This window comes from Thermobia domestica, chromosome 6, assembly GCF_964235325.1.
Source record: "Thermobia domestica chromosome 6, izTheDome1.hap1.1, whole genome shotgun sequence".
Classification (NCBI taxonomy): Eukaryota; Metazoa; Arthropoda; class Insecta; order Zygentoma; family Lepismatidae; genus Thermobia; species Thermobia domestica.
The window spans coordinates 274,208,112-274,232,564 of NC_137459.1; the positions used below are offsets into that span (position 1 = coordinate 274,208,112).

At 36.9% G+C, this 24,453-nt stretch overlaps 1 protein-coding gene across 1 annotated transcript in view; it reads left to right on the plus strand.

The window, feature by feature from the left end:
• The window catches only part of LOC145688501 (maternal effect protein oskar-like), a 75,597-nt gene that overhangs the window by 29,900 nt on the left and 21,244 nt on the right, over window positions 1-24,453 (plus strand). Inside the window, exon 4 of the mRNA XM_081762839.1 lies at window positions 19,252-19,432. Within this exon, the coding sequence (XP_081618965.1) occupies window positions 19,252-19,432 (181 nt within the window). The remainder of the gene's footprint in view (window positions 1-19,251; window positions 19,433-24,453) is intronic.

The following is a 24,453-nucleotide window of genomic DNA, read 5'->3' on the forward strand; positions in this document are numbered from 1 at the left end:
ATGGCCGGATCCGATTGTGTCTGGATCCTGTGGATCCGGATCTTGAATCTGGATCCGAAATTCTAATCTCAGATTTGGGTCCGAAATTCGGATCTGGATCCGAAATCCGGACCCCAGACCTTGATTCTTATCCAAACCCACATCCCACCCACATTGTGATAAACTTGAATATCTAAAATTTGCCGAAAGTAATTTCACGAAGTCCTGACAGTGAAGAAGAAAACAGAAAATTAAGACGAATATTGAGAAGTCTATTTGTCTCATTCATTCTCTCCTTCAAGATCAAATGCTACCCTTACTAAAAAATAAAATCTGATTTGATCCGGATGAGAGTTCGAATGTCGAATCTAAATCCGCCCGGTTCCAGGACCGAGATACACACCTGGGATTTGGAACATCTGAAACCAGAATACATTTGAAACCGGAATACAAAACTCGAATATTTAAAATTCCTCAAGAGACCTATTTCATTGATAATTAAGAAAACATGAACAGTTAAGACAAGTATTGACTAGTTTTCAGGGTGGGAAAAAATCATGATTTTTTTCAAAAAAATCATTTTTGTTGATTTTTTTTTTTTATTTAAATCGATTATTTTGATTTAAATCAAATCTTTTTCTTCGTATAATATAAGTCGCGAACTAAAGAAAAAACATTAGGAAATAGTATTAAATGTTAATTATGTCATTTAAGTGAAAGTATTGGGTTTTAATTTTAAATTAATTCCCAATCGTTAACCTATTTCAATCCCAAACAATGTTTCTTAAGCATTAAGGAAAAAGTACAGCAATGTTTATCAACATGACACTTTTCTTTTCACGAAAGTTACTGATATTTGGCAGGGGCATATTTTTAAACAATTGGAACTAGCTAGCGGCACGAAATACATATAAAGTACATAAATTTCGCCTAAAATTAACTAACTCACTCTATGACCTATGGAACCCGGAGGTTCAATGCCATGTTCGCAAAAGCTCTCCTGACTTCTATCCTTAGTCAACTGAATCCAGTTTCTATTTTGTATTCTTATTTCTGCGAGATCCATCTTAATATTGTCCTCTCATCTGCGCCTAGGTCTTCCTAATGGTCGTTTATCGATTGGACTTCCAGTTAAAACTTTGAAAGCGTTCCTACTTTCTTCCATTCTAGCTACATGTCCTGCCCACCTGAGCCTCCAAGATTTGATGACCCTAAAAATGTTTGGTGAATGGTATAAATTATGCAGTTCCCCATCATGAAGTTTTCGCCATTCCTCATTTCCGTTCCTTTTGGTTCCGAATATTCGTTTCAAGATTTTATTCTCAAATACTTTCAGTCTGCGTTCTTCCCTCAGCGTAAGCGATCATGTTTCACAATCATACAGCACAACAGGCATAATTATCGTTTTATATATTTTAAGCTTCAAATTCCTCGACAGAATTCGCGACGACAAGAGATTTTGAACTAAATAATAACACGAATTCCTGCAGGAATTCCAAAATAAAAAAAAATTCAAGATGATCAGTTCCAGAAGAACAAACATTTGTGATTGTTAAAAATATGCTTTATGTGACGTGAAAAACAGTTCAAATGCAAGTTGTCCGTGCATTTAAGACATCTATACATAGCAGGCACGTTTTTTTTACTTTTCTGTTGGCTATTTTATTTCCTCTGACATTTTTTCCTGCACAGGCGCGGCAAATTTTCTGCGATCACAACGCAGATCGCGGCACGTTCTGCAATGGGGTCAAGTATCCACTTTATGAAAAGTATTATTCGATATTTTAACGCATCCAAAATTTGTCGTATTACGATCCCGAGGAACTTCTATCTATTTAGTACATAAATTTCGCCCAAAATTTTAATTTTTTTTTTGTTTGTTTCGGAGAGGGGATCGGACTCCTCTAAATACGCCCCTATTATCTGGAAACAAACAAATAGACGTGGACACAAAAGAGTTTTCATCTTAAATGTCCATGGTGATTTCCCCGTTGGAATAAAAATTTTAAAACCCTGTGTTACAAAGAGAAGAAAGCAGGGTTCACCCGTAACCCGTTCAAACGGGATTTTCCCTGATCGTTCCCTATATGATACTCGTTTTCATACTGTGCTTACATACATTTGAGTCTCATTATATTATGATTATTATCTTCCATAATCAAAATAACAGAAGAGAAACGGGATTTTACTTACTTTCACTTTAAATTAATTCATTTCGGAATTTGATTTAAATCAACGATTTTTATTTAAAAAATCAAGTGATTTAAATCTTGATTAAAATCGTGATTTAAATCAGACTGATTTAAATCAATCCACCCTGCTAGTTTTTACCTATATTTATCGTGCTCAGTCTGCTCAGAATATCAAATGTATACCTTACAATTAGATTTAATAATTATTTAGTAAATCACAATATGAGCACCGAAAATGAAGTATCAATTTTGGTGCCCCTTATCTAGATTTGAAATTTCGGATTCATACATAGAATCAGGCTGAAAGATAAATATTTGAGATCTGGAAACCGAAATATGTGCTAGTACCAAGATCGTAGCCGTTGTAATGCGAGCGGAAGGCACCTGCACTAATTCCGCGTGTATTTTGGGGAACACGAGAAACTAAAAAAAGATAAATATTCTTTTTCAGGGTTGGGGTAAGTCGCGCTTTAACATGACTTTTCATGAGTGTTGTGTTCAAATACGAAAACTGTAATGGCGACTTGTTTGAAATAAAGGCCTTTTCATTTTTAAAAATAAAGTTAGGTACTTTCACATTGGGGAAAAATTAGCAAGGCACATTCCACCGATTACGGTGCTGATTCTTATGAAAGCTTTCGCTTGAACGGGAAGATTTCCTCATGTGGGTATCGTATTGCCACAATTCACTTTGCTGAAAGACGTGATTTATCCGGAGGTCGGCCAAGATTCTTTGGAACTTAGCCTGTAGACTTCTTCTGGTCTCAATTATTCCCATATAACAAGACTAACCATATATATATAGTTGGTTCGAAATGAGTTAAAATATCACTAATTGACCTTAAGGGGATAATCGCGATTTAAATATTCGTAAATCAGAAGAGATGTGAAAGTTAAGCGTTAAAATAAATCCGATAATTCCGGAATGAAGAGATTTATATGCAACCTATAGATAGCAATAAAACTCCTTATGTAACATTTTCAAAGTTAAGATTAACAGTTATCTTCTTGAAGAGGGTTTACGGCAGCATAGAAGATTACAAATCCAATTATTATAAGTAGTGCCTCTGACAGTCCCGCATTTCACATCACCATCGCCCTTCATCCTGACAAGTGGGCAATTCACTTGCCCACGATGACTTTTCAGGCATACCAGTAACATCATCAATATCTCAGTTTGGGTTTGGGGATCATGCTTCAGTGAACCTTTACTATCACCATCAACAGCTATTAGAGAATCAGAACTTATTTCTGTACTAGATAATGTGGGTAACTATAGCTTTTCGTCTATAGAAGACGGAGAAAGTATGGTATTATCGCAGGAAATATTTGATACATAAGACTTAGATTGTCAGTATTTGGGAGCAACTTTAAAATAATCAGTTACCTTAAATGTGCTACCGCTTAGCCGAGAATACCCGACAGCCATAGTCGGGTGGTCTGCGGCATTAGGCTGTGAATCGTTTGCTGTGAATGTCTTGGATTCGAATCCCGCTTCGGGCATAGGTGATTTTAACTGCCCTCGTTTACTTCTATGTCTGTATGGTGTCGTAATGGTTACAGTGTAATTCGTGCAAAGCGTTCAGCAGGATAAATCATTTGATAAAAAGCTGTTACCTTTTCATATATATATATAGAAAACAGTGGTTAGCGCGTGCCCGTGGTCATGGATTCAATTTCCGGAGAGGCGCTCAACAATTTCGGTGCTGACCTAGCATCGTGAGGACAATTGGGGAGTTACCTGAAGTAAGAGGTAGCGGACTCCAGTCTGAAAAGCCGGTATTAGGGACTTCGGTTGTCGATGCGTTGACTACACATCCCCACTTTGAACGTATGCCCGCTGGTAGGAACCAAAGGGCTGTCGTGCCAAGAGTTTATTATTTTTTTTTTTTTAATTATCATAAATGCCTTCTTTATTATTAAATTTTGTCCAATATTTTCTTTTCAACTGGTTTGCGAAACTCAGAGCTAGTTACTTGTTTTCTTTGTAATTCATGTTCATAGTCAGCACAACTAGTCACTAAGGAAAAGCAAACTTTTCAATAAAATTCGTTTCGAGTCTTTCGTGGCTCTAAGTTTAGTTATTTTTAGCTTTTTTTAAGTTGAAGGGCGTTTTATCATTTTCCCTATTTTATTTTTCTAGTTTTAACTATGTTTCTTTGCACGAACATTGCACCTATAGGCACGTGCTTAATGTGTTCGTTTACAGAAGCGGGCCTTTCTTCTGCCACTATGGAAAGTGAGGGTGCCCTGTATCAGAGAAATATTAATTGACGTATGTAAATGAATATATCTGTAATGAAGTAATAATTACTCAGTTTTTGCATCGTACATAGTTTCCTCATCCTCATTAATCTTTTCACCCCCGCTTCCTGAATCACAGTTCTAGTATTCTTTCTTGAACAAGGCCCATTTAATGGGGGACTGATGTCTCATGTAGGCCTCTTAGCTATAACATCAGCAATAAAGAAATTAGGATTTAATTTGCACTAATTTTAGAACATTACGTTAATTATTAGCTAAACAATAATAATAATACGGAGCGAGCTTAGGCTAGTTGTTAGGATTCTTGCTTCGCAATTGGGTAATACCGGATTCGAATTCGGAGATCAGCCATCCTGACTGAGGATTTTCCAGGGTTCTTCCTCAGTTATACTGGGCAAATGCTAGGTTATTACCTTAACCTAAGGCTCTGGAGACCTTCCTCCCATTCCTTTTCCAATGTTGTTTTCATCTGTTGATTACTACAGTGTAAAGTGGCCTCTGAGGATGTATCTGGTAGCTTATAGTAAATAAACAATAACGACGTAATATATCTTCACGGAACGTGTGGGTTAATTTAATTACAACCTTCCAGTCTCAACAGATAGCTTAAGTTTTAATATCAATTTCCTGATTTTTAACTACTATTTTCATATTGTTTTAGCTTTCAATTGTCTCATGTATGTTCCCACCGAGAATTGAACCTGAGATCACATGAACAAATGCGAATATGCTAAATATTTTTGAACACTTTAATATACAAAACACAAAACGCTTCAATGATACGATGCATGAATATGTTTTGGTTACGTGCTGCAATGTATAATTAAAGAAGCCTGGAGGGTGAAGAAAGAAAAAAAAATCTCGTTCTTATTTACTCCTTCAACAAACCTCGACCTCAGAAGAGCAAGCCATAAGTTTGGTGATAAAGTCATACAACGAACACTTATTATTAATAATAATTATACACAACCATATCGCTCTCCTGAAATTCTCGTGTGTATGTTTAAAAATCTACTGTTGTCCCACGCAAACCATTTTTTTTTTTTGTTTTTTTGTTTTTTTGTACCTTCGAAGTGAAAAGATATTGATTCTTACATTTCTTGATGGTTGGACTCTAGTGAGTCAGAAACTACAATTAATAAAGAGTTTGTTTTGTCTAGTATTTCTGCGATTAGAAGGGCCTTATCTAAAAGATATTTCATTTGTATATGAGAAAATAGTAAAGTTTGTTTTCTAAGAATAAAATAAATATTTTCAATGTGAAGCTAACATTAAGTTTTGAAGAGGAGCTAAACAGAAGAATTTGTTTCCATTTAGATCAGTTTTCAGACAGTTGACTATACTCTGAAATGAGAAAGAGTCAAACTTGGAAACATTTTACTAAAGATACTTCGGCAGAAAGTGCAACATGTAAATATTGCAAGGTTAAAATAAAATAAAGAACAAATGTAGCACAAACGTGTTATAGAAACATTTAAAAGCACAGCAACCTACTATATTAGTGAATCCGAAAAAAGTTTTGACGAATTTTAGATATTCAATTTTATCATCACTATTTCAGATGTAGGTTTGGATACGAATCAAAATCTGAGATTCGAATTTCGGATCCGGGATCCGGACTCAGGTCCGAGTTCCGAATTTCGGATCCAGATCTGAGGTTCGAATCCGAGATCCGGATCTCATTGGGTCCGGGATATCCGGATCCGAAAATTTTTGGCCACTCCTATTCAAAAGTCCCAAAATATCCCATGTGAGCTTCATCCTCAAAATGGCGGTCAAAGATGGCCGCCATCCATGCGCGTCTGGTTTTCTATTTTACCCTGTATCTTCCAAACCAATAAGGCTATTTCAATTTTAGAAGGTACCATTTTACTCTGCAAGAACTGTACTTTAATTTGATATATTATACATTTAAATCAAATCACACCCAAAACGATTATTCATGATCGAAGTTGATAATTTCTGCATTTTAGAAAGGCAGTCTGTAGCGCTCAAGCTCCTAAACTATTAGAAAACAGTTAAAATATGTTCATAAATTTTTAATTGTATGTTTCATAAGCTGCATTTTGAGAAAAAAAAAAAAAAAGATAAAATCGGATCATAACTTTTTGAGATACTTACTTCGTTGTGAGATTAGGTGTTAGCGGATTTCTTTTGCAGATAAAGTTATTCCAAAAGTAAAAGAGGCTTAATGGACGAAGATCATATGGATAACTACATATTTGGTAAGAGAAAAAATGAAATCTTTAAGTTTTACGTCCCATGGTTATGTCGGCTAGGCTAAAGGAGACAGTGAGGATGAAAAATGAATGAAATGGTGGAATGAAAAATGTGGGAGGAAACGGGAGAACCCCGAGAAAACCCACGCAGTATTTGGTAAGAGAGTCACCTAAACTATCACTGAATGGATTTATGCATCTTATCTACAATGAAACTACTTGTTGTCACATAAGCAGTGTATTTCTAATCTCTTTCTTTAATAATACCGCATGAAATATTAACACAATATTCCATTCTACTCTATGGTTCAATTGAATGTGAAAAACTAGGCACCTGTATTGTCACATTCGGTCAACCACTATATTAAAAGGTAGAGAAATTGTTGTGCAGTGAACGACGACAATGCATTATCAAAAATTAGTGATGAGGTTGGGAGGATTTTCATTTGCTTGTCTTTTCTAGGAACAATAGGTCACATCATGTCAGTTAATGGTCTGAAAAAACTGAAGTTTGTATGCCCAAAACACTGTCGTGAAAATGATGAGTCGTCACGTTCGTTGAGAGCACATTTGTTGACTCGTATAACACTCTACATTCAGTTGGAGAAAAATTCGAAGCAACTAGACGACACGAAGAAAGGCAGGATCCGAGAAGCTATTGACGAAGTGTTCTCCGGAGCAGTGTCTATCAAGGAATTAGGAAACAATGAAGATATTCAAGTTTTGGTTGTCGCTCTTTCTGAAATGATCAATACAGAAGAATGTTCCCATTCTTTAAAACTCTGGTTACAATACATTGAACAAGCCAACCTCATACTATTATACAACCAAGCAGATCGTACTGGAGATTGGGAGTTGCATTTTCATGCAATCAAATGAATGCTGCCGTACTTCCACGTAGTTGGCCATCACTTTTATGCTAAATGGTGCATCTGTATGTTCAGCAGATGAAAACTTTGAAGAAGAAAATGAATCCTGAGGAGTACAGCAGATACACGAGGATATTTCACTATTCGCAGAAAAAAATAGATATTGGAGTGAGGCTGTATCAGATATGATCATTGAGCAAACTTTAATGAAATCAATGAAAATTTCTGGAGAGCTATTTGAAGGCCGAGGAATAACAAACTCAACATTAGCTAAATAGACACTGTCGTTTCCCATCAGCATGAGAGTCACTGAAGCATTAGAAAACTTTTATAATTAACATTTTGTGTCTTCAGAACAACATGTTTACGAGAACAACAGACACGAGGTAATCAGGGTCTAAAAATATCTGACTAGTTAGACCTTCATGATCCCATTGAAAACTCATTACCAATGACTTACTCATGAACATTGCAAGTGGTTTAATCGCTGACACTCAAACAAACTGTGATCAAGCAAAGAAGATCGGTGAAACGTCATTTAACAAGATGATTGGTGGTGACTTTGGAACTGTAAAACTGGAAAGGAAGAAAAATTATCCTGTATCTGCTACAAAAAGTACCATCAAAATTCAAGAGCAAAATGCGTCTATCAATCCGTTGCAGCTTTTCAGTATAATTGCAGCAATACTTCATTCGAGTAAGAATCTTAGCGAGTATCTCAAAAAAGAACTTAAACCGATGCCTCTATCTCTATTTGATGAAGTGTCAATGAAAAAGTACCAAATTCATTCTTTTGACTGTAGTTGAAACTCTTGAGTCATGTGTAAGAGCGTTGCAAAATTTTGTGTCTGTAGTATATGAAGAATGATTTGGACCAAATCAGACACCTACAATGCGATATGTCAAATAGTATTTAGACTGTACAACGACGTATCACTCCTATGGTGCAATAGTGTTTGATGGTTATACTTCTAAAATATGTATTAAGAATATTGAGAGAAAGAGAAGAAAAATGTCGAAAATGTCTACAACCTTCGCCTATCACGAAAACATGGAGGCAAAAACAGCCAATCTGAATTTTTATGGAACTCTGAGAATAAGGTACGACTGATTAACATGCTGAAATCATATTTTTGTATGAATGGGACACAGTATACCAAGTAGATGGTAATGCTGATACTCTAATTTGCAAAACGACAATAGATTTTATCTGAAATCATAGTTCTGTTGCAGTTGAAGAGACAGATTCATACTTCTACCCATTCTAATCGCTTGTGTACTTCCTGAAATGTCACTGTTTTTTGTAAAGTCGAAAATAAGCAACAATGAAGAAAAGTGCTACCACATTAGCAAAATACAAAATGCTCTTGGACCACTGAAAGACTGCTTCCTTTTCCTTCGTTAGACCACTTGGTGCCTTTAAGCTCCTTCAAAAGCACAGTGTGCTTTTTGATGATCTATTTTGGGCTTCAATGAAACCAACCTTACACCACAGAGTGTTACTGAAATTGGAGAACCTTTCTTGCTATGGCTTTATGATGGTATTAAAGCATCCTCACTAGACACTCTCAGATATAACATGTACAACAGACAAATTAGGAAAAAGCTTTCTTGTAATTTTCAATAGCAAATTTACCACATATCAGTGCGGCTGTGTCTCAACATTTCCTTCAGGTTTATCTGCAAGTGCAACGGTGGTTGGAAAACAATATGAATCTAACTGAAAGGAGATGGTTCCTCAAAGAACACAAACACACTCTTATTCCTTCTACCAGTTCCTGAAGAAGTGCTTAATTTGATTGTCTGACAATGCGAAATAACTCCTCGCAAAGATTGTTATGCTGAAACCTGTGAATGTACGCGTGCCAACCTTTCCAAGTTTAGCTCCTTCTGTAAGGGAATGGCTTGCAGAAACTCATAACCGGCTAATGAATCTGATGAGGAGGTTGAAGATTAATCGTTTTACCTATCACCTTTGCTGCTATGTTTTATTTCACAGGATTTTATTCAATACTATGTATGGTGTTTTAAACTATTTCAGAATATTGGTATGTTTAGCTCTGTTAATATTCATGCGTATACTTCACAAATGAAATGTTTCAAAAATCTAAACCTCAATATTTCAGCCCCTAATTAAGGTAGGAAGATTATTTTAGTAACAATGTATTTCTGAGGGATGAATCTCTGTCTTTGTTATCATAACAACTTATTCGAATTGGAGTTCCGGACTAGAAGCCCCTGCCTCATATTTGTAACTGAAATGCATCTGTGGTAACTTAGTTGAATGAACGCCGTAGTCAGCAACTGTCGCTGATTCTGTGGCTATTTGAAATGCAGGATGAAAAAGTGTTGTTCTCTGGTGAAGCTGCGCTAATCGATGATTGGTCGCTGGCTGAAGTTAGAGATTGGGCGCCGACGGCAGAATGAAGTTTCTTGAGTGGTGGCCTCTGTGACCAATGAGATGATCCGAAGTGGCTCTTGTAGGGGTTTTGGTCCTGTTCAAGGGTGATGAATTTTATTTGTAAATTTCTGAGATCATGTCAAGAAATATGGATATTTTAGTGAAAATGTCGTTTGCGTCTTTTAATTTCGGAATGTGCTTGCATAAGACGTCCATTAGGCGTGAAATATTGAAATCTTTGAGCAGTTGAAGGAGTTCCTTAAGGGGAGTGAAATCATCTGCTGAGGTGGATGTTTGATCTTCAGGATGGTCTGATTTCTTCCAGATTGGAGGATCTTGTAAAGTGGTAATTGTAGCTTGTGAGTTTACCAATGAAGGCCAATGTGACTGGTTTGCTGGAGAGATGAGGGGAGATGTCCGAGATGTGGGTGTGCTGGGTACTGGTCGGGTTGATGGGTTAGTCCGCTTTGTCCTGTTCTGAATGGTAGCCTGGATTTGGGGGCAGCCTGAATAATTGGCAATTTGCACACTTAGCGGGAGTATACCGGTCTGTTTTAGGGCATTCATAAGTCCAACGAGGACGATCACATTTGACAGCGAGGCTGTGCTTAACAGGTGCTTTGGCCTTGGCCCAAGCGCTGGCATCTATAACATTGAAGGTAAGCTTTCTTCTGTGAAGTTTCGATCCGGATCTTCATAGAAAGTAAGAGATCTTCGTTAAAAATTGTAGAAACACGTAAAGTCTTCTTTAGTATCACTAGAAAAAAGTGGAAGAAGAGTCTTCCTTTGTCCTGAGGTATGATTGGAAGTAGATAATTGAGTGACAGTGGGGAGTGAAGTGCTTTAATGATATCGGAGATTCTGGTATCTATGGGTAAGTTTCTGATAACCACTTTAATAGTTTCTTGCTTTTTCCGAATCTCCGTGGCGTACTGAAGATTTTGTGCGTCATAGAGTTCCTGAACAGTTGCATAGTCATCCTGATTAGAACACTTAATCTTGAGATATCCTTTCATAAATAAAAAGGTAGAAGCTTCCCGACACTTCTTACTAATTGAGTCAGTCAGTGCATATCCCTGATGATAGGAACAATCATAAATACAAATCCAGGTTTCAGTAAAGGTAGGAGTAATATCCATTGAGTCATGAGATGTTTCGTCACTTGCAAGGGCCGAATATTTGTTGGATGTTGTCACTGATGGTGATGTGAGAGATGGCTCTGGTCGACATGTCCATTTGGCAGGCTGAAAACCATCGTCTGATATTTCTGGAAGATGCTTAGTTCCGGGAGATGATGATCCTGTCAGAACTTTGGGCGATTCTGCTGTGGAACTCATTGCAACTGAAGGTTGAGATTTGGAAGAACTTTGCTGATCCATTATTATCTTCCGCCAGTATGCATTTTATGTATGTGCGGGTACTACGGCCGAGGGAGGGAGGGCGAAGTTCGTTTTTTTTTTAAATCAGGTTTTAAGGGGCCATGACTTTTTATCTCGCTTTATATTGCAACAGTGACTACCATTTTTTAAAAATATAATTGTCACAAGTGTCTGAACTACACATTAGCATCATTTTATCAACGTAGGTGGCTGTAAGGGTTGTCAGGGCCCCGCAAAGTCAATTTTTCCATATTATTTTATGATTGTGTTTCTTCTTCTTCCTCTTCTACGAATATGGCGGGAATTGCATGAATGTTATTTCGTTGGAGTCCGTGATCCATAAGCTTTCCAACAATGTATATGTCATGACTCTGTGATAATTAAGGGGGTCACCAGAGCCTCCAACGTGACACTCTACGCGGTGGCTCAGTGGTAGAGCGTTCACCTCCGGTGCTTGGGGTCCCTGGTTCGATCCCAGCTCGCGCCGTGTGGACTTTGTGGTAGACAAACACCGTGCTTGTGGGTTTTCTCGGGGTTCTCCCGTTTCCTCCCACTTTCTTCATTCCACCATTTCACTCATCTCTCATCATCATCGTCTCCTTTAGCCTAACCGACATAATCGTGGGACGTAAAACTTAAAAGATTTCTATTCTGCTACTGGGAAAGGTCTTGATGGCCAACATTTTTCGGAACCAGAAATTTCACTTTCCGGAATTTTTTCGATTTTACTTTCCGGATTCGGGAAAGTAAAATTCCGGACTTGGCCATCCCTAGTCTTAACTATTAGTTTATTTAATTTTATTTTATTAAATATCTTTATAAATAAGTATATTATTTTATAAGTATTAAAATGCCTACATTCCAAAATTCGGGTTCTTCACAGCGACACCGAAAATTATGAATTCAGTATTAATATTGGTCATTTTCGATGATTTTTATATATCTCCTCTTCTCCCATGTTACGGGACACGGCACCGGAAGCGTCACTCTTGATCTCAACGACCCCGAAAACTATGAATTCGACACTGATATTGGTTATTTTCGATCATTTTTATATATCTCCCCTCCCCAAAGTTGCGGTGCTGAATTTGGACTTCAAACGGAAGTATCACTGTTCAACTCAGCGACCCCGAAAACTATGGTTTGACACTAATTTGGTCATTTTTGATCATTTTATGTATCTTCCCTTTCCCCTCTCCCAAGTTATGGGGCTGAATTTGAATTTAAACGGGTTCGGAAGTGTCACTGTTTAACTCAGTGATCCCCAAAACTATGAATTCGACACTAATATTGGTCATCTTTGATCATTTTTATATTATCTCCCACTCCCTCAAGTTGCGGGGCTGAATTTGGATTTAAACAGCATCGGAAGTCACTGTTCATCTCAGCGACCCCGAAAACTATAGATTCGACACTAATATCGGTCATTTTCGATCATTTTTGAATGTCTCTCCACCTCCACCTCCCCTGTGTTCCCCCGTCAAAGTGATATGATAGAAACCATCCAAGGTGCGAACCTAATCTGTGTTAAAAATTTGATCGAGATCGGTCGGGTGGTTCAAGAGTTAAGTTTTTCTTTTATAACTCCCCCTCTCCTGAATTCTACCGTCAACGTGAATAAATAAAAACATTCTCAGGCAGGAACCCAATCTACGTTAAAAATTTGATCGAGATTATTCGGGTGGTTCCAGAGATTAAGAGTCAAACATAGTCACTTTCAATTTTATAATATGGCGAGGTACGAGCTATACAAATTCGCAAATGGGGTGAAATACGTTTCCCTGTAAACAATATAACTTTTTACCTATAACAGCTAGGAAGCTCAAATTTGGTATATATATATACCTTATATCGATACCGAGATCCAATAACCAAACCAGCCACCTAGTGCCACTGTCAAGATCAAAGGTCAGATTATTGAAATACTTTAGAAAATCTATAGAAAGAGACCTATACGTTACAGTGACCTTAAGAAGGATATGTGTAAGCAGATGACTCACACTTACCAATACAAACACCCATGGGTCACATTGAAGAGTAGGAAAATTATTTTTTCTAGTATAGACTAGCCTTTGGCTAGCTGGGGGCTCCGCCCCCAGATCCCCGCGTTTACTTGGCCTACGGCCTCGCGTGTCTTATGTATCAGTCTTTGCATTAAGAATGAATTTCGTGCACTTGCTCTTACTATTTCCTGAATTTGGGCCAGCTGGGGGCTTCGCCCTCTGACCCCTGTTTTTATTCGGTCTATGGCCTCGCACCTCTTAAACACACAATTCTACCAAATTTCAAGTTTATTTTCGTATTTCAACCACCTAAAAGATTTTGTAGCCTAAGAACACGCCCATTTAAATAACATGGAAATTTTTTCATCCTCCCTTTAGACCTAAAAATTAAAAATATTTACTTTTGGAAATTTTCCTTTGAGTTAGTCCCGTAAAGCTACAATCATGTCAAATGTCACCTTTGCGCGTAAACCGGAAGTACCCCTTTATTTTATGTCAGTTCATATAGTTTTGTATTTAGTTCGGATAGTGTGGTTGCGTTATTTAAAAAGAACACGCTGAGAAGGGTATCTAACAATTTTAGCGTGGCATAAAACAAAGAATATTTAAAAGATAATTGGAAAGCCCTTATGTATTTCATTCATTGTATATGAATTTAATGTCATGTATGAAAGGACATCGTATTGTTTCCGAATATGCATTTACATGTGTACTTTCATACTGATCTGTCAGACTGATAAATACAAAACTCAAAAATAAAATATACTCAATCTCATTAAACGGACGTCTCTCTGATGTTTGAGAAGTGACGTAAGAAAACAAACGAAATTGTCATACACAAATTTATATGAAGCAAACAAGTGATTGGCGCCAATATCTGTGTCTTTCTGTATACACATCTGTTTCATGATAATTCCCGTAAAGCTTATCTGATTTCAGTAAAGCCTTGTGTGTGTTTCCAAAGTCAGTCTGTTTCTTAGACTCGCAGTTAATCAATAATAAGGTGGGGAAATTCATCCTATGTGCAAGTTACTCAGGGTGCAAATTACCCGGGAGTGAGGAGTATTTCCCCCTCAGTCACATTTTGATCCCTTCGCCCAAAGAAACTAATTGATTATTTTTCCCCGAAAAGTGTTCAGTGATAAAAAGTTTGAGTATACTGTCACATGCCACCGATTTTTTCCTTTCATGTAACTAGTCTGTTAGCTGTGTTCCGAAATGAAAACTGAAAACTATTCACTTTTTGGTTTCTTTTAACTTCATACTCACAGCTACCACAATATGCATATTCTTTTTCCCTATTTTTACTGTCGCCGCCCAGATTAACTGCTTTATTGTGCCTATAGTTCTCACCATCCGCGATAGCACCATCTTTACAAAAAAACTTATGTGTCGGATGAGGATAACTGTGCTTCAGTGAAATTTAGAGTTATGTCGGTGGTAACGCACTACCAGAAGGGCCGCCAAATTCGTCTAAATGGAGTAGCCGGACAGAGAGTGTTCTGGGGGAAGGCAGCAATTCTCCAGTAGGCAAGTTGGCGTAAATTATAGTGATGAGTACGGCAACTTGGCCATTAGTCCCAGACGTGGTCAAAGTGACTAATGGCTGTGATACTGCGGGGTGGAAGACAACAGGAAACTACTACTCTGTTTTTCCTTAGTTTGCTAATAGCAAAAAGATATATGTACAGTGGTATTTCTCAGTTCAAAATGTAGTTCTGGAAGTAAAATATAGCTGCATTCAGCTCTCCAGAAGAGGGGTGTCTTTGGGAGTACGAGAAAGTAATATGTAGTATGGGTAAGATAGACAAGGAAAAAAAGACAAGCAAGAGCACAAGGTTTAGGATAGAGACATGGAACGTACGTACTGTGTTACAGGGAGGGAAGTTATAAAGCTTCAAAGAAGAAATGAAACAAAATAATCTAGATTTGGTAAGAGTTTATGAAATTAGATGAGAAGGTAATGAAAAGGGCGGTCATAATGGTGTAGGAATAATCCTTGGTACGCGCTTAGAAGAGAAAGTAGTGAAAGTAGAGCTTGTTGATGATAGAGTTATGGTGATAAGACAAAGGAAAAATGAAAGATTTATGGTAATACAGATATACGCACCGCCGACTTCGCATACAACTGAAGAACTAGAGGAAAATTACGAGAAAATAGAAGAAATTATAGAGAAGAAGAGAGGAGTCAGTTCGTAATTATAATGGGAGATTTCAATGCAGTTGCGAGAGAAAAACAGGAAGGTAGCGTCGTAGTCAAATATGGTTTAGCCGAAAGAAATGAAAAATGAGAGGAACTGGTTAACTTCTATAGACATAATTCACTAGTAATTGGGAACACTTGATTCAATCAGCACAAGATATACCTATAAATCCTAAATAGACGGCGGAAGATATCAGATAGACTACGTTATGATTGAGGACAGATATCGGAATAGCTTGAAGAACGCGAAGACCTTCCGCAGGGCCAACATTTTCTTTGATCATAACATTGTGCTGGCCGAAGTGAGTACTCAACTGAAAATGTAGGCAAGAAGATGCTGAATACTTGAAAAGTTGAAAAACGAGAAACAAACAAACAAACAAAAAGAATCTTTTCGAAGAAAAATACTCAAACGAGGAAAGGATAGGTGCAGACAGAAAATGATGAAAAAGAAGATGAGGAAATAGGTTGATACGAAAGAGGGCAGAAAGATGTGCAGGAAGTTGAACGAGTTACGAAGGGAAACAGATAGAGCAAGGGAAGAGTTTTACAAAAGAAAATATGTGGAAATAAAAAAATTAGAAAGTTGGAAAATATGAGGAAATGTATAAGGAGTTGAAATCTATGGATCTTCGGAGGAAACAAGAGGGTATTACGATAGCCGTAGAAAATAAGAATGAGAATCTAGTCAGCGAGAGAAGTGAACTCTTTGGAAGATGGAAAGAATATGTTGAGGACTTCTATGACGAAACCTGGACATGCCATTTATGAGTGTAAATGAAGAACGTAAATCACTTAATTGGGTTTACAAATTCGAGGATCATCCAGAAAATAAAGACTGTTTAGTTATACAAAATGAAAAGCATAATATTTATTGAAAAAAAAAAAAAAAAAAAAAAAAACTGTAACATACCTGAAGCTTCCCTCACTTCTCTACACAATCACCACCTTCATTTAAACATTTGTCGTATCTGTTCACGATATTCAGAATTCCCTTGTTATACTCTTCTGCCACCAGTTCATTAAGCCAGATGGTCACTGCATTCAAACAAAAGACCTTTCGGACATTTCCGCCGTGCAGCTCACTCCTCTTTCTCTTTTCAGGGTCAACTAGCTTCCGTAACAGCTGTGCTCATAACACTGTGAGTGGAGGCTGTAAGAAGTCGCCCTTGTGCATTTGGGATGGTCAAAATGAATTGCGAGATTGAAAATCCCGCAGGCTGTGAGGTAGGAAGTATTATGCGATTTTTGAACACTCAAAAGGTGAAACTGGCAGAAATTTACCGGCAACTGAAAACAGTGTATGGTGATAATGTAATAACGAAAGAAATGTGAGAAAATAGTGTGAAATGGTGAACAATGGATGAACAGAGTTCACGATGGGACTCGACCTGGACGCCCATCACTCATCACAGAGACCTGAAGACTGCAGTGAACAACAGAATCTTGGAAGACAGGCGCGTAACTTTCAACGAATTACACAATGTGTTTGCAGACATTTCTCGTTCTTTGCTTGGTGAAATCGTGTTGCTACATCTCGGCTACAACAAAATTTGTGTACGATGGGTTCCGCAGGAACTGAGTGATCAACACAAAACTCAGGGAATGTTCTCAGCATTGACATTCTTAACACGATATCATACACATAGAGACGCCTGTCTGGGTCGGATTGTGGCTGGTGATGAGATCTGGATGTCTAATATCACCCCAGAGAGCAAGCGCCAATCACTTGAGTGGCATCAACCCTTATCACTCAAAAAACCGAGAAAACTCAGACTCTCTCAACACCAAAGGTCATGGCAACCGTCTTTTGGGATCATATATGTGTTCTCGTGGTTGATTTCATGCCAAAAGGCACTATGATCAATGCAAATCATTATTTGAGACTCTTGAGAAAACTACAGCGAGCCGTCCAAAACAGGAGGCGAGCAATGATTTCCGGAGGAATTGTGCTTCTTCACAACACTGATACTGCAACTCAAGAATTGCTGGATCAATTTGGATGGGAGATTTTTGATCATCCACCTTATAGTCCAGACCTTGCTCCTCGCGATTTCCGCTTTCCCCTAAACTGAAAGAGTTTCTGGGCGGCAAACGTTTTGAAAGTGCTGAAGAGTTGGATAATGCGATGACTACCTCGCTTAATGAACTGGCGGGAGAAGAATATAACAAGGGAATTCTGAATCTCGTGAACAGATACAACAAATGTTTAAATGACGGGGCAAGTCTTTACTTTGACTCCAACTGTGACTTTAATCGGTTCTTATAGGTTCAGTCACTTCCTGCAAGTGCTTGTGCGTGAGTCACTTGTTGGAACTGTTCGTGTCTTTGGTGTGACGTCTTAGTTCATATTTTTCCCACTAGGTGTTTGTGTAGTCATATGGTAGTTTGTTAGTGTGATGTCACGTTCTGTGTGCATGTATGTGTGTACTGCTGTTTGTGGCATGCGGGAAGCGCGTAATTGAATTGGTTGAATTGAGTTAGAGAAAACCTATCTTGGTTGTGGTCTAAAGCTGAAGATATTTTCGACGTATGGTAAAAGTGGACGTTTATTGGTTTTTCTTGTTTGTAATAATAGCAAGTGTGCTCGGTTTAATAAAACGACGTGTGTGCGGAAAGGAACATTTTTCAGTAATGTTGAGTATTGTGCATGTGTTCTTGGTATCTTATTTTTTCGTGTGTGGAATCAGCAGTTATGAGTTCATTATTCATGAGTGTTGCTGTATGGCGAAATGGTGAGTGTTTTCTTTTTTTAATTCATATTTTTATTCTTGATTTGTTTTGCATTTGAGTATTAGGCAAAGTATTTGGTTTGCTGCTGCTTGTCCTATTGTCTTGTTGAGATGTATTTTTTTTTCTTTGTCATGCACTGATTTATGATTAGAGACTAGTGTTTTTTTTTTTTTTTTTAAATTTTTTCCTTCTTATCTTAGCTTTATAGTAGTGGTGTGATTATTTATTATTATTTTGGATGTTTTTATGGTACTTGAGCGGGGTTTGGGGGGCGGTAGCCCCCCATTTAGATCTCAAAATTCATAGTCACCGCTTCACCTGAATTGATGTTTAGTAACATTGTGGCCCTTGTACTTATAGTATAATTCTTAACTTCGTATAGTAACATTGTGGCCCTTGTACTTATAGTATAATTCTTAACATCGTATAGTAACATTGTGGCCCTTGTACTTATAGTATAATTCTTAACATCGTATAGTAACATTGTGGCCCTTGTACTTATAGTATAATTCTTAACATCGTATAGTAACATTGTGGCCCTTGTACTTATAGTATAATTCTTAACATCGTACATTACTTTCACTGTGTTAGTAATTGTAATCGATTCATGTGATCCGGTTTCGGGAGCAGTTTAGGAATGATTCCTAAACTGCTCCGGGAACCGGATCACATGAATCGGTTGAAGTCACAGTTGGAGTCAAAGTAAAAATTTGCCAATGACGGTGGTGATTATGTAGAGAAGAGAGGGGAAACTTCAGGTATATAACAGAATTGGTTTTCCCAATAAATATCGGGTTTTTCATTTTGTATAATTAACCGGTCTTTATTTTGTGGATGACCTTATAATCAAATTAGCCTCTAAAAACCTAAAAGAAATAATGAGTGTAATAAGAGTGAAAGAAATCTAGAAGTCAGTAGTAAGGACAAAATTAACATAATCTTACGATGTGAAACTAACGCTTATGCATTTTCTGTATTGAAAAATATTAACTTTTTTCTCTCTTGTAGGGACGGAAGACAGCCCAGATAAAGCGAAAGATGAAGAGACTACTTTCGATGCTACGGGAGAAGGCAGAAGAAATTACAATATTGACAGTGCCTCCCATACCACATATAGCTCGTTTTCCCAGGACAGACCACTGGCTGAGATTAGAATCGTTTAATGATTTCATCAAAGCACAAGAGAATGGTAAGCAGCTGTAAAGGTTGTATATATACAGTCTGTTTCGAAACAACAACGATAACGTTTGAGAGGTGATTCCTGATATCAAGAGAAGACAAAAAGTATAGAGCAACCTGGGTGCATTTTGGAGTTATAGGTCACCGAAAACATGAAAAAAAAAAAAAAAAAAAAAAAAAAAAAACTTTAAAGGTAAATTGCTCGAATACTAGTTGACGTACCGTAGTCGAGTGAAGACTTAACTTAAAAGTTAGTATGAGCCCTATCCAAGTTTCCATGTTTCAGAGCCTGCGATGCTTCCGCAACAATTTTTATAGAGGTAGTTGGCGAGTATTTCAAATTATGTGCCGGTAGCCAAACTCCCTCTATAAAAATTGTTGTGTGAGTATCGTAGGATTCTGCAACATGTATTTTTGGATAGTGCACATATTAGTTCCTAAGTGAAGTCTTGACCCAACTACGGGAGATCCCATAGTATTAGAGCTATAGACCTTTAAATTTATTTTTTTTTCATGTTTTCGGCAGCCTGTAAGTCCGAAATGACGGATTCTTGCACCCAGGTTGGTCTATACTTTTTGTCTTATCTTGGTATCAGGAACCGCCTCCCAAACGTTCTTGGTGTTGTTTCGGAACACCGTGCGTATTTCAATTTTCTTATAAATTACTTGTTGAAGTAAGCACAAAACAACCTTTCTAACTTAAGGTTACACCAATACCCTAATTCATTTTTATAGGTACACCAAAAATGTTTCTAATTTCCTGAGTACAAAACTTTCCAACACAGTCCTGAACTTACAATCAAAATTGAACAAACACATTAGCGTCAACATTTAGGAACCTAAATATCCTTTGTTTCAGAGAAAAAATAACTTCTGCGTAATTGCAATTTGTACATTTTAATGTTTTTATGTACACCAGGAAAGTGTTCTTTCTTTCCTTAGCTCTTAAAAGAACAATGTAAATATATTTCTTTATTACTAGCAGATATGCCTGTTCTTCGCACAGTAATAATAAGATTATGGAGATTTGAAATATATAAACTAGTGCACGAAATTTCAGGTCTGAATCCAGTTTCCAGATCAGAGCTGGGAGTTTTTTTTTTTTTTTGGGGGGGGGGGGCAATTCGAAAGCAAACGAAATCGATCTCATATACCTCGAAACTAAATATCACCAAACTAAAATATGCGGTTGCTAGTGGTGACCTGACGACCGGAAATTTCGTGCCCTGATATAAAATTGTTATGGCATCAGCAGTAACAGGGTTGGCTGGTTTAAACCAACGTGTTAAACCTTAGTTTAAAACAACTCTTTTTTTTTTTTTTTTTTTTTTCAAAAAAAAAAAAGTTTAAACCGAAAAATGTTCATAATAGTGTAAGTGTTCGTAAAATCTTGACAAACACACATTTCTGGGTTATCACGTTTCACTCCTGTATATTTTTCGTATTATATTCAGACCTAAATTCCCCATTCATTACTCAAAGAGATTATACTACAAAAGTAACTTTTTTTTTTTATTATAAGTCTATGAATGTTTCTTTTGTGATTTTTTTATAGTTTATTATTATTGTTATGCAATTGCAATCAAAGAAAAATTCTAAATAATGTTTCGTTTTAATATTTACTATTGATAAAATACATCGAAACACCGTACTTTGGGAGGGGGGGGGGGGTAATACAAACCCCACGAGAAGCATTTATTGAAATCAGAAGTATCTTTGGTATCTATTTATATATAAATGAGTTAGAGCCAAACTGCACTCAAATTCGTATTTTTATTCAGTTTTCTTACTGATATACAAATTAAGTCGTCGTATTTCTTACACTTGGATTAATAAAAGTCGTAGTGAACAAACTTGGACTGTTAGTTCTTCTGTACTCTGCAGTATTTTGAAATTGTCCATATATAATTCTGTATAATGGTTTCACTTGTGCAACTTTTTTGTCCTGAAGTGACTCTTGACAATTATATTGACAAGTATGTAAAGATCAGTACAACGTATTTTTATCAGGAGTCCTTCGTGAGTGAGTCGGCAGACGTATCGCATTTGTGGACAATTAGTCCCTGTTTTGAGTTCAAATAGAGGACATTTCTCTCGGATGTAAGCCGAGAACTGTTTGGATTCCGGTTTAAGCTTACGAGAACCCTCTCAGCATAACCCGGTTGTTGCATAATAACACCAAGGCGAAACAAACTTATTTCTGTCCATATGTGATATAAATACATAGAGCAAATTATTTAAACAAAAAAAAAAAAGGTTTAAACCAAAAAAAAAACGGGTTTTTTGGTTTTTTCAATAAAAAACGTTTTTTGCCAACCCTGTTCAGTAATCATGTGGACACAGTCGTTTCACTCGTAATTGCGTAAACTCCCTCGCCCTAAATAACTTTTGAAAATATCAAGACCGAGTCAAATCGTTCTCTCGCACTACAAAAGCTGATTGTCTCTGTTTCTTGCAAATCACTAGGGAAAATCTTAGTCCGTCTCCAGTTGCCATGAACTGAATTTTCTCAGAGATGCTTTAAATAAACATTGTCGAACTCAAATCAAGTTTAACCGCTTTCTTCCATCTGAAATCGGATGATTCTCCTAATTTCCTGGTATTGTTACTTAATATTCTTAGCCCTCAAAATGAATTTAGCTGCCTTACTGCTTGAGTCATTCCATGTGAAATTAGCAAACAAAACTCGGACTTCTGATCTGATTTATTTGATATCTTCACGAAATTGTAGTTTTTCGTAGGTTTCGTATCTCGATAGAGAAAAAAGTAATCATGAGGATAACTTAAATAGGTATTACGGTAGAAGCAAGGAAGGGATTGAGAGAATACACGGTGGCTGGGGTGTGGGAGAAAACGAGAAAGAAGAAAGAGTGATAGACTTTGCAACAACTTTCGATTTGGTGATTTTCAATAAATATTTTTCAGAATAGGAAGGAGCTTTTGACTTAGAAGTGTAGTGGAAAAGAAAGTCAAATCGATTATATTGTAAAGTGCCCAAAATTCAGTAATTTTCTACTTTTATTTTGAGAATGATGTAAAACGGAAACTGTAAATAACTTAGTTTAAGGAAATAAGAAAGATAAGGTAGACATCACGCCACAGATTGAGGAAGTATTCATACATCATAAGGAGTTTCATAAGAAGGTCTTAGGTAAAAACTCTATGCTAGAACAAACAGTTCGAGGAAGTTCAAAGATGCCGGAAAACGAGGAATCTTGGGGGATGCAGAGAATTAGCTCGGGAGTTGAAAGCCAGTACGGAGAGTGTGAAGTTGGTACAGCAAGAGGATCAGTGCAGCAGAAGATTGATCTAGTGAGTATTACATTACGTTTGCAATGTTGGGATAGATATAATGATAACTTTGTGACATTACTGTTGAGTAGGCTCTGTAAGACAAAATAATTCGAGTCCTATCGGGCTGTGGTGTGATGTCAGACACATCTGAAATAATTCGAAAAAATTATTTCATTTCTAATTCATAGAAATTGTCTAATGACAGCACTCAAGTAGATAGCTTTAAGTTAAACTACATAGAAATTTGTAGCACACGTTGATATTTTGTGCCGAAGACAATATTTCAAAGAACTTAAGAACTGCAAGGTAATGAGTTGTGAAAGCGTGGCCTCACAACATAGAAGAATGCTGAGGGTAGACTGGAAGTTCGGAAGTAGATACAAAAAGAAGCTTCGAAATGGAGAGGCAAAAATTAGATGGTGGGGATTGAAAGGGGATAAATTAAGGGGACCGTTCAAGGAAACTGTTAATGAAAGAGTAAACCTGCAAAAAGAGAATGTGAAAAAATGGTAGAGCGTCAACAATAGAATCATACTAACGGCCGCAGAGAAAACTGGGTGGCAGTGGCTTGAACAAAAGCACAAGCTTGGAGTGAAATGTATGACAAACTTGAAACATTAGGTGAAGTGGAGGTGTTCTACAGATTAGCAAAAAACTAGCCAAGAATATTACGCATATTAGGCAAATAAAAGATCAAGGATTGATGCTTACCGACGAAGATAGGACCAAACAGAAATGGGTTAGTTATTTCAAAAGCTTTTAAGTGAAGAAAATCCTAGAAAAGTTTTTGGCAATGGAACTTCAAATCTTGGAACAACACCAAGAATAAGCAGGGAAGAAATAGAGAAAGCTTTTAAAAAAGTGAGGACGATAAAAGCGATAGGTCCAGATAGCATACCAGTAGAAATATGGAAGAGTTTGAAGTGAAGGTATATACAGTAGGACGTCGATAATCCGAACGTCAAAAATACGAATGCGATCCCTAGAAGCTTTTTACATTTTGTCTTAGCGTTGGCGGTAAACAAACAATAGAGTTGTCCGTCGGGTTTGTGTGAAGTCACTGTTTTTACCAAAGCTCATTCATATGTAATTGTTTGTCATACATTTTTTATTTTTATTTTTCCTTATTTGTCCTTAGGCCTTAAGTTTTAAGTGTGAGTTAGAAGAACAGTGTAATTTAGTGTACGAGCAGGTTCTTCAGAAACATTAAATGTAAGTAGCCTTAAGTATGGTATTGTAATTGCTGTATGTACAGTATAACCACTGTATCGATAAAAGAGCATACCGTACAGTATATTTAAGCCTAAATGGCATTTTCTTGGTCATTTTCGAAAATCCGAACAGTTTGAAAATCCGAACCACCTGTGGTCCCAATTAGTTCGGATTTTCGACTTCCTGCTGTATTTCGTATGGGACTTGATTCATAAAATGTATGAACAGGAGAAAATACCACGTGAATGGAGGGATGGTGATTTTTTAAAAATTTTTACTTTTATTTTATTATTATTATTATTATTATTATTATTATTATTATTATTATTATTATTATTATTATTAAGAAGAGAGAAGTACACGATTGTGGAAACTACAAAGGAATCATATTAATGTCATATTCGATAAAGATTTGGAAGAAAATTGTAGATGGGCGATTACGGAAGGAAATAGCAATAGGAAAACAATTTGGATTTATGCCAGGGAAGAGTGCAACGGACGCATTTTTTTATACTAAAACAAACT